This window comes from Malaclemys terrapin, chromosome 21, assembly GCF_027887155.1.
Source record: "Malaclemys terrapin pileata isolate rMalTer1 chromosome 21, rMalTer1.hap1, whole genome shotgun sequence".
Taxonomy (NCBI): domain Eukaryota; kingdom Metazoa; phylum Chordata; order Testudines; family Emydidae; genus Malaclemys; species Malaclemys terrapin.
In genome coordinates, this window is record NC_071525.1 from 14674957 (window position 1) to 14685479 (window position 10523).

At 64.9% G+C, this 10523-nt stretch overlaps 1 protein-coding gene across 1 annotated transcript; it reads left to right on the forward strand.

Annotated features, from left to right (window-relative positions):
* The first annotated feature begins 417 nt into the window (after window positions 1-417).
* Window positions 418-9667, forward strand: LOC128826916 (HAUS augmin-like complex subunit 5). The gene is made up of 19 exons (XM_054010471.1): window positions 418-559; window positions 1116-1178; window positions 1438-1470; window positions 1787-1811; window positions 2297-2429; window positions 2944-3103; window positions 3436-3511; window positions 3997-4076; window positions 4158-4218; window positions 4631-4758; window positions 5114-5192; window positions 5452-5597; window positions 5941-6103; window positions 6527-6607; window positions 6983-7128; window positions 7979-8093; window positions 8338-8473; window positions 8679-8811; window positions 9211-9667. The coding sequence occupies exons 1-19, from the start codon at window positions 462-464 to the stop codon at window positions 9338-9340; spliced, it is 1986 nt and encodes a 661-aa protein (XP_053866446.1). The 5' UTR covers window positions 418-461; the 3' UTR covers window positions 9341-9667.
* Window positions 9668-10523: the final 856 nt, after the last annotated feature.

Genomic DNA, 10523 nt, shown 5'->3' on the forward strand with positions numbered 1-10523 from the left:
ATTCAGTCTCCAGGGCACGTGAGCTGCGCCTTATCTTTGTTCTGCCAGAAGCCTCCAGGTGGCGCTGTTACAAATGGCGTAGGGGCCACCTTGGGGCCTATGGTGCGACCCACGGGAATGGGGGACAATGCAAATTGCAGCTCCCAGCAGGTCCCGCCCCCCTGAACTACGGACCCCGCCCCCCCGGACTACAGCTCCCAGCGGTCCCGCCCCCCGGACTACAGCTCCCGGCGGCCCCGCCCCCACCGAACTACGGGCCCTTCCCCCCCGGACTATAACTCCCGGCGGCCCCGCCCCGCGAACCCCAGCTCCCAGCGGCCCCCCCCGCCCCACTACAGCTCTCGCCGGGCCCCTCCCACAGAACTACGGGCCCCGCCCCCAGACTACAGTTCCCGGCAGGCCCCGCGGCTCCCATCGGGCTTTGCGGCAGCGGCTGGCGCGCCCGGCTGTTCGGTCCCGGCATGGAGCGGGGCGGACCCGCGCTGGAGCTGAAGCTCTGGGCGGCCCAGGAGATGGGGCTGCCCCACGCGAAGGTGCCCCCCGACGGGGCCTTCCGCCGGTGAGAGCCCCCCAGTTCCCCCCCCGCTCCCCGGGACTTCCCCCGGCTCCTGTTCCCCGGGTTCCCGTTTCCCTCCTTGTCCGCCCCGGGCTCCTGCAGCTCCCTCGCCCGGCCCCCTTCCCCTGCTCCCTCGGGGTCCCCGCTTTGGGGGGCGGCCTCGCTCCTTCCTCCTTGGACCCCCCTTGTCCCCTCTCCTTGGTACCTCCCTCCCTCCCTGCCCCAGCCCCCCCCCCGCCTATCACCCCCCGGGACCTCTCTGCGAACCCCCCTGCCCTATGGCCCCCACCCCACCCGGCCCCATTCATTATGTCCCATCTGTGGGACCAGACCCCCCCCCCCCCGCGCTCTCCCCCAGAAAAGGGTCTGCCTGCCCCCAGAGATATTACCCCTGAGCCCTGTGAGGTTACCTGGATGAGCCAGGCCTGGAGGGGGGAGGGAAGGAAAAGGGGCAGGGACAGGGGGGGATATACAGTCCTGAAGCGAGGGCCTCCCATGCTCCTTGTAGAGGTTTCCAGTCCTGTCCCCCTGGGCTGACGCTGTCGCTCTGTATTCCCAGGATGTGCTCAGGCCAGTGTGCGGAGATCTGGAGATACGTCACCCAGCACGTGCACCACCAGAGGTGAGAGGAATGGGGCGTGGGGCCTTTCCCCTCAAAGGGCCGCTGGCTCCCACCTGGTCCTACAGTGGGGGACTGGCTGGTTCAGGGAGGCAGGGAATGGGACATGGGGCCTTCTGCTTTTCAGGTCTCCTCCTAGAGCCAGGGGTAGAACCCAGGAGTCCTGGCTCCTGGTCCCGCTGCTCTAACCACTGGACCCCACTCCCCTCCCAGAGCCATTGCTGTTTCTGCAGTAAATTCATCCCTCTCTCTTTCCTCACAGGAATGTGAAGAAGATCCGAGGGAACTTGTTGTGGTATCCTTTCCTCGTCCCCCTCTGCCCTTGGGGACTTGTTACTATGGGCAACTTTCTCACCAAGGGGCCCATCCAGCCCAGTATCCCACCCCGTCCCTGCCTCCTAGATCAAGCCCCTGGGCCCATCCAGTCTGGTGTCCCTGTTCCCCTATAGCAGTGGGGAGCGGGTTTAATTTCCTTGTTGACCCTTGGCTGGCGTCTGTCTCCTGGCCTTGGACCCCCCCAGCCTGGTGGCTCCGACCTCTCCCTGACGTCTGTGCGTTCAGGCCTCTGTCGCTATCCACGTTCAGCCTCCTTTACTCAGGCCTTGCCTCAGGTACCAGCATCTGGAGGAGGCAGAGGTGAGGGGGCCGGTGGAGACTGCTGGTTGAATGGGGTATGGGGCAGGTGTGGATAGGGGCGTGTGGGTGAGGGCTGTCAGTGGGATGGGACACGACGAGTGTTATGGGTGGGACTGGGTGATGCTGTGCAGTGTGGTGGGTGGGGGAGGTGGGAAGGGGATGGTAATCTGGATTTGGAAGGGCGGGGAAGGGGATCAGGGTGCTGTGGGGTGGGATAGAGTGGATCAGGGTAGGAGATGGAGTCATGGGGCAAGGTGAGGATCAGGTGGTGCTGCGGGGTGGGATAGGGTAGGGGACAGTGGGTGCCTTGTTGCTGAGCTGTTGGTCTTGGAAATGGGGGTGGGATCAGTGGGGCGGGGGATTGGGGTGCTGTGGGGTGAGCAGGATGCCTGGGTCTATAGCAGTGGGTGGATGGGGGGCACACTCAGAGGTGGGGCTGTCCAGGAGAAGCCCCACCCCCAGTCGGTGTCTTCCCCTCCTCACAGGGAAAGCCCAGCAGGTCGGAACCGGAGCAGGAGCGATGCCAACAGCTGGTCCAGGGCGTGGCCCGCCTGCGTGGGGAGCTGCAGCTGTTGGACCTGCAGATGGAGACGGCCCAGCGCGAGGTCATGGCTGACGGTAAGGGGGGAGCCCCAAGGATCTGTGGCGTTAGCATAGTGTGTGCCCCCAACGTTCTACCCCAGCCCATCACTGTGGGGGTGGGGGGCACAAAGTCCACCCCAGTCCTCCCATCTGTTCTCCCTCAGCACACAGTGGGACCGTCCCCCTGCAGCCCAGATCCATTTCCCCTCACTTCTTCCTGGGGGGCAGGATTGTTCCCCTACCCTGCCCTCCTTAGGGGCACCATCTCCCCACGTGGTCTCTTCCCCAGCCGCAAGGTTCCCGTGGCCCATGGGGCTGCTGCTTTTTTCCCCCATGCTCCCTCCCCAGACAATTGCCTGTGGGATTCACACCCATCACCTCAGGATTCCTGGGTTCTGTCTCCTACTCTGGGAGCAGGGGAGGGGGAGAGGCTGGGAGCCAGGACTCCTGGGTTCTATCCCCAGCTCTGGGAGGGGAGTGGGGCCTAGCGGTTAGCGTCTGGGGCTCGGGGTGGGGTTTCCCTGACGCTCTTTCTCCTCTCACCCCACAGAGGTCTCCCTGGAGGCAACCCAGGAGCGGATCCGCGACGCCCAGCGACGCTCCCTGCTGCTCAAGGCCTATGCGGCCCGCACGGCCAAGGAGCGCCAGCAGCTGCAGGCCAGTGTAACACAGCTGGAGGGGCGGCTGGAACAGCTGCAGGACATCAGCAGGTGTGTGGGGGGTGGTTCCTTCCTTAGCATGGGGTCCCCATGGCTCCTGGTCACATCCCCCAGAATCCTTTGCTCCCAAAGCACTACCCAGTGAACATCTCTGCTGGGTAGTAACTCCCAGAATCCTTTGCTTCTTGGGAGGGGAGTCCCATGACGTGTGGCATTAGGGATAGGGGACTGCCCATCCTGGGTAGCGTCTCTCTGGATCCTTTGCTCCATGGCAGAGTCCCACTGGGGATGGGGCCTGGGTTGGGGTGAGTGTGGGGGGATGTCCTGAACTATGCTTCGTCCTTCCCCCACCCCATTTTCATGGCCTCCTCTGGTCTCTACAGAAAGGCCAAGGTGGAGCTGATGGTGGGAGGGAAGGTGCCTGACCTTGGACTTGCTGGCATGGAGCCTGAAGTACTGGTGAGTGGGGAGGGGACAGTGGGTAGATTCCCGGGTGGGCGGAGAGGAATTTGGGAATCCTGCTCCCTTGTGCTAGTTGGGGATAGTGATCTGGGGATCCCAGTCCTGGGATCTTGAGGGGATCTGGAGATCCCAAGGCAGGATCTAGTGACACAGGGTACCCGGTGATCTGAGCCCTATGAATGCCAGCATGGGGCTCTGGTGATCTCACCGTGGGATCTGTTGGGGTTTGGTTGGGGAGGAGGAGCGAATCGGACTGATCCTGGTGCCGGGACCCGGGGGGAGTCTGTCGGGTCATTGGCAATCAGGTCTTGGGATCCTGAGGGATCTCACTGAGCCTGGTGCCTGGATCCCAATAAAGGGGGAGGATCCAGTAGATCCTAGTGATTCCACCAGTGATTCCTGGTGATCTGCAGCTTTCTTGAGGGCCGTCGTCTCCTCCCCACCCCGGGAACCCGTCCAAGTGTCTGTCCGTCTCTCCGCAGCGGGACGTGCGGACAGCCTGCCAGCTGCGCTTCCACTTCCTGAAGTCGCTCTTCGAGCACAGCACGTCTGGGGCCCTCCCGTAAGACCCTGCGAGCTCCCCTGCCCTCCCCTTCCCCTCCGCCGCTCTGTTTCTGACCCACCCCATGTGTGTGTCTCTCAGCAGCGGGACAAGCGAGGAGCTGCTGGACGCATCCTACCAGCACTGGTTGAGCACGGTGGAGGTAATGGGGGAGGGAGGCGCAATAGTGTAGGGACCCTGGGAACGGCTCGTATGGTGCAGAGATGCAGCCACCTCTGAGCTGGGAACAGCTGCACATAACGCTGCACTGGGTCAGCTCACCTGGTGCTAAGGTGCAGCCACAGCTGGGAGGGGCAGCTGGGCGCCCCTTAGCGCCGGGCATTGGGGCAGCCCTGACTGCTGGGGATCCCCCCCACCCTGCTCCCTGCAGCACAGTGTCCCCAGTGCTGGGCTGGGGCATTGGGGCCAGCCCTGACTGCCCCGGGAGAGCCCCCTGCCCTGCTCCCTCCAGCACAGCGCCCCCTAGCACCGCACTGGGGTATTGGAGCCAGCCCTGATGGAGGGTGTAGCATCCCTGCTCCGCTGTGGCTCATCCCACCTCTCTGCCCACGCAGGACATCGTGGGTTCCCACCCTCCCAACCACGTCCTGGCAGCCCTGGAGCACCTGGCCCTGGAGAACACCCTGCAGATGCAAGAGCTCACCAGCCGCATTGACATTCCCTGTGACGTAGAGGCGCTCAAGTGGGTACCACTAACGGGGTGGCAGTGTGGGTGCATGGTGCTGTACGGAACCGTTGCCCCCCAGTGGTGGTGACCTGTTTTTGGGCGGGGCAGAGTCAGAGCTCAAGAGAACAACAAGAAGTCTGATGGCACCTTAAAGACTAACAGATTTATTTGGGCATAAGCTTTTAGTGGGTAAAAACCTCACTTCTTCAGAGCTCAGGAGAAGGGCTGCTGTGGGCCTTTGGCCCCCTGGTGGTGGCAGTTTGTACTGCAGGGGGCAGAGTCAGGGATCTGGGGGGCTGTCACCCCAGCGGTGCTGCAGTGACCCATGGCACCAGTGCGGGTGCCTGTACCTCTGCCCTCTGGCCTGCAGGTTCCGCTACGAGAGCACCCGCCTGGAAGACCTGGCGGGGCCGCCAGCAGCCCTGCCTTCGGTCCGGGGCCTCATACAGGTGAGTGGGGACATGGGGAGGGGCAGGCGGGGCTGGGCAGTCCCAGCAGCTAAGATATAGCGTGGTGGGAGGGGTGGCACATCTGGGGGCTGGAGGTTCCGGGGGCTGGGATATAGCAGGGGAGGGGACTGTATCTCCGTGCTGGGGGGTCCCAGGGACTGCAGGGGGACCTCAGGGCCATATCTCCGGCTGGGATATAGCAGGGGAGGGGGCAGTGTCCCCTGGCCCCTCCTTACCTGCTCCTTCCCCCTGGCTGCAGGAAGGCTGGAGCAGGTGTGAGGAGCTGTGGGTGCAACAGCTCCCCCTACAGGCCCGGGAGCAGCGCGGCACGGCCCAGCTGGCCTCCCTCCTGCAGGAGATGCACCGGCTGCTGGCGGACGGCTCGGAGCGCGCCATCCTCACCAGGTAGCTGCCCCAGCCCTTGGGAGACACCCCGCCCCCTCGGTTCACCCCTGCACAGTTGGTGACCACCCACCCCTGGGAGACCGTCCCCTGCTGGGGAGACTACGCTGTTCCATGGGGTCCCCCTGTGCTGTTGGGGCCCTGTGGTGAGCACCCCCTGCCGAGGAGACATCCCACCACCCAGGGTCCCTCCTGCACGGTCAGTGACCACCCACCCCTGGGAGAGTGCCCCCTGCTGGGAAGATTCCCTGCCCATGTGGTCCCCCACCACCCCCAGACCTACAGAGTGCGCCCCCTGCTGGTTCCCATCTGCCTGCTGAGCCGGCCTATCCCGCCCGGCCCCCAGGGCAGTGCTGGAGCTGGAGCTGCGGGCTGTGCGGCTGGCGGGACTGCGGGATGGCCTGCACCGGGGCTGCCGGGAGCTGGAGCGGGAGGCGAGTGCCCGCCACGCCGAGCTGCAGGCCTTGCAGAGCAAGCGGCAGCGCATCGTGGACTTCCGCCACCTGGTGGTGAGTATGGGGGGCGGGAAATCTGGGGGTTAGAGCAGGGCAATCTCTGGACATGGGATTTGCCTGGGGGGTAGGGGGGCAATAGGGCACACACTAGGATATGGGAGGATTGGCTGGGAAGGGGCCCATGGGTTGGGGGTTCTTGGAGGGGGGGATCCACAGGGTACATGGCTGGCCTAGGGGGAAGGAAGTAGAGGGCATGCATGCTGGGGGAGAATATAGGGGTGTGAGGATGATGGGGGAAGGGAGGGAGTGGACAAGTTGTGGGAGGATTGGGGTCCCTTCTGGGGGGAAAGGGAGGGATTGCGGGGCTGAATATAGGGGTGCCTTGCTGGCACGGGGGGAGCAGGGACACTGTCTCGAAGCAACCCCAGGACTGAACCCCTCCCCCCCCCCCCCCCCCCTCCCCCCCAATCCACCCAGCGCGAAAAGCAGCAGCACATCCGGGCGCTGATCAAAGGCACCTCCTACATCAAATCCCAGCTCCGCAAGGACCAGGCCGAGGTGAGACACCCCCACCCGCCCGCACTATGGAGGAGGCTGTGGGGTGAGACTGAGGGGCACTGGCAGGGCTGCGGGAGTGGGCCCCAGGATTTGGATGACAGGGAGCTGCTGGTTGGGACTGAGGGGGCATGGCAGGGGGCTGTGGGGTTCAGGGCTGGGAGGGCAGGGGGCTATGGGGCAGGACTGAGGGGCACTGGCAGGGCAGGGGGCTGTGGGGCTCAGGGCTAGGAGGGCAGGGGGCTGTGGGGCAGGACTGAGGGGCACTGGCAGGGCTGGAGGTGTGGGGCTCAGGGCTGGCAGGGCAGGGGGCTGTGGGGCAGGACTGAGGGCTGGGACTGAGGGGCACCAGCATGGTCTCCCCCCACTCTCTCTCAGGTCCAGGCCTTCGTGCAGAGGAAGCTGCTGGGCCCGGAGCAGGACGTGACGCTGGAGTCGCAGCGGCTGCACGGGGGGGTGGAGCGCGAGGTCCGGCAGCTGGGGGCCATCGCCCTCCCCTGCCTGCTGCGCCGCAGCCTCCTGGGGTGAGTCCCCCACCCCCCACTCTGTCTGAACTGCCCCGTCCCCCCATCCCCTCTTGGGGTGCCCCAGGGGCTGGATCCCCATATGGGGGGAGCCCCCTGGCCTTAGCGGGGAGTACCTTGGATGGAGGGCTGTGCTCCCCATCCCCCACTACTGGACTTGGGGTATGCAGGATTCCTGGGATCTTGTCCCCCCTCCCCCCGCCTGTGCCCCATTGAAACGGGGCTCGGACCCACCCTGAGATCTGCAGGTTCGAGGGGGTAGGTGCCCGCAGAGCAGTACTGATACTTTGCTTCTCTGCCCCATGCTGGGGGCGCCGGTCCTCTGCGAGGAGCATCAGTACTTGGGCAGTGGTATTAATGCTGCAGTAGCGGCATCGAGACAAGCAGGAGCGTTGGTGCTGGGGAATACTAATGAAAACCCGGTGTTCTCTGGGAGGAAAGCTAATACCCTGAGAATGGGGCAGGGGCTTTAATACTCTGGTGGGAGCACGAATACTCCCTCCAGGGTAATAATACTCTGAGAGCATCGGTACCCGACATCTGGGGTGGGAGGATTAATACTTTCTGGGCTGATAATGCTCTAGGAGCATCGGTAGCCTATAGCGGTGAGAGGAGCATTGATACTCTCTGAGGTATTAATACTCTGCACTGGTATCTGCTCTCCCAGGGGTACCAATGCTGTACTACACTGGCAGGCGGCTGTGACGACGGGGCCCCGCAGCCCTTCCCGGGGAGCAGGAGGGGAGGTGGGCTGGGCTGGGGTGCCTGGTGAGGATGGGGGGGTGCCGGAGAGTGGGGGGTTCAGGGGCTGATCCTTGGCTGCCCTGACCCAGTCGTCCCCGGCCTCCAGGTCCCAGCAGGTCCCGGCCCACGAGCTCTCCATCCATAGGCTGGGCCGGACGGCGCTCGCCCAGAACCGGGCCTTCATCACTGTGTGCCAGGCTTCTGGCTTCCCTCTCTACAAGGTGAGATGCACACTTGGTGGCGCAATGGGGCAGGGAGCGGGGAGGTCTCTGCACAGGGCAGGAGTGAGACCCTCTTCTGGGGGGAGATGGGATGGGGGGCCCTGGAGGAGGGGGTGGGGCAGGAGCACCCCCTAGTATATTCTGCATTAAACCTCCCTAGAGCCCCATGGGGAGTGATTTGGGGGGGGGGGGGGGGCAAGGCCCTGTCTCCCCTCACCCCCGTCTCTGTCTGTCTCTGCCCCAGGCCCCGGAGCACCTCCTGCCCCACATGGCTGAGCTGAAGAAGGAGCTGCTGGCCCTGCGTGCCCAGCTGGGCTACAAGAGCCAGGCGTTGGCCAGCCTGCAGCAGCGCCAGGGCTCCCCGGGGACCGACGCACAAGGTGAGATCCCCTCCATGGCTCCAGACGGACAGGGGGACGCCCCCCCCCAGCCTGAGGACCCTTCCCAGGGTCTGCAAGGGGCACCCTCCTGGGGCACGAGCTGGCCTGAGGGGCAGCAGGACCATGGCATCCACCCAACAGCTCAGCACCCCCCCACACACAAAGCCATAACTCCTCCAGGCCTCACTGACGTCTCTTCCCCCAGCCCTGGTGCAGGCCCTGCGGGACCACGACCGGGAGCAGGCCGGAGCCCTGGGGCCGCGGATCCGGCTGGTGACGGAGCAGTGCAGGCAACGTATCGAGCGCTGGCCCGAGGTGCAGGCCGCCATTGACGCTTGGTGAGGAGGCCCCACCCACCTGGTTTATGGGATGTTTTGTTCTCCAGAGGGGGGAGGCTCTGCCCATCCTGTGCTGGGGGTCGGTTCTCCCCTACCTGGGGTGGGGGCTGTGAGGAAGAAGGGGGCTTGCCCAAGTGGTGGGGGCACAGGAGGGACTGATCGGGGCGTCTTGGGGGTTGGGGCGGAAAGGAAGGGGGTGGCCTGGTGCCTCTGGAGAATGGGCGTACCTAGGGAGAGGCCGGGGGGCATGTGCCATGAGGAAGGATGTCGGGGGACAGCGTGTGTGCGAGGGGGGTAAGGGTGGATGTGGGGGTGTCTATGCTGGGGAGGAACTGTGGGGGTCGGGGCCGGAAGGGGCCATCTCACTGCTCCCCGCTCTCTTCCCCTCCCTGTCTGCAGGTGGGAGCAGCCGGGGCAGTTTGCCCTGCCTGCGGAGCACCGCCTGGGCCTCACCTTGCAGCAGTGGCTGGAGCGCTGGACCCTGGCCCTCAAGACCCTCCAGCAGCAGCAGCAGCACAGCTGGGCCTGATGGCCCCGTCCTGCCTGGGAGGGGCTAGGGGAGCCCCGCCCCCAAAGGGGTGCAGTTGTAGGTAGCCACACCCATGTTAGGGAAGGAGTGTGGGTGGGACACGCCTCTATGGGGTGGAGTTTTTGGGTGCCTAGCCCAGTCCAGCTGTCCCCTCTTGCGCAAGGTGGGGAGGGTCAGTGTTAAGGGAGTGACCAGATGCTGGCGGTGGGAGGGTTTGTGGGGCTGAGCGGAGGTGGGGGAGCGGCTGTCAGGTGTGGGGGGGATCCCAGATGGGTTTTGTGGCGTTCTGTAATTCACAATGTTCTGAATAAACTGACTAAATTCACATTCAGGTCCGTGGCAGGGACTGGGCCACGGGGCCTTTCCCCTCTGGGGTGCGCCAGCTCCCGTCTGCCCCAGGGCAGGGACTGGCTGGCTCAGGTGCGTGGGGAATGGTCCCCTGCTAGGGGGCACCAGCTCTGTCTGGCTGCTCCACGCCAGCTGGGCCTGTGGTTCCGCCTGGACCCTCCCACCCTCCCTCGGGCCTTGCCCAAGGGGCCAGTAAAGACGGCCCTGTCCCCAGCGCCTGAGCCCTGGGGTTTATTCCTGGGCTGACGTAGCAACAGCCCCGTCTGCGTCTTCCTGGCCTGTCCTACCCGGCGCAGCCCCCATTGGGGCAGGCAGGGATCCCGCCCCTGAGCTCGCTGCCCTGGCTGGAGCATCCCCTGCTTGGCAGAACCACCTCTGAAGCCTTTGGAGGGGTGGGGCTATGTCCTTGTCCCTCTTCCATGGAGAAACGGAGGGATGGAACAGGGAGAGGTGAGTGGCCTAAACCCAGGAGTCCTGGCTCCCAGACCCACCCCCTCCCGCTTCCTGTTGGAAATCAAGTGGGAGGAAGCTTTGCTGGGGGAGCACCCAGCTAGGAAGTGGGGGTAGACTGCACCTATCGCCGGGGGGCGGTGGCCTCTCTCAGGTTGGTTCCTCTGGCTCCCTCAGCCTGGACCCTCGGAGCATCCCAGAGCCAGCCACCTCTTGCCTCCTGGGTGATTTGTGGGGGAAAGGAGGATGCCAGCGCTCTACCTAGTGGTTCCCAGCCTTTCAGTGTGGGTGGGCGCCGGACGACCAGCCGCCGAAATGCCGCCGAGAAGCAGTGTCATCGAGAAGCTTCGCAGTGACGTTTCGGCAGCTACGCTTCTTGGTGTTG

Bases quoted from the DNA above. Each gene is read 5' to 3' on its own strand.
- LOC128826916 (XM_054010471.1), top strand. From the start codon at position 462: ATGGAGCGGGGCGGACCCGCGCTGGAGCTGAAGCTCTGGGCGGCCCAG. The intron at 5,598-5,940 runs GTAGCTGCCCCA...CCCGGCCCCCAG, and splicing joins GAGCGCGCCATCCTCACCAG to GGCAGTGCTGGAGCTGGAGC. The intron at 6,608-6,982 runs GTGAGACACCCC...ACTCTCTCTCAG, and splicing joins TCCGCAAGGACCAGGCCGAG to GTCCAGGCCTTCGTGCAGAG.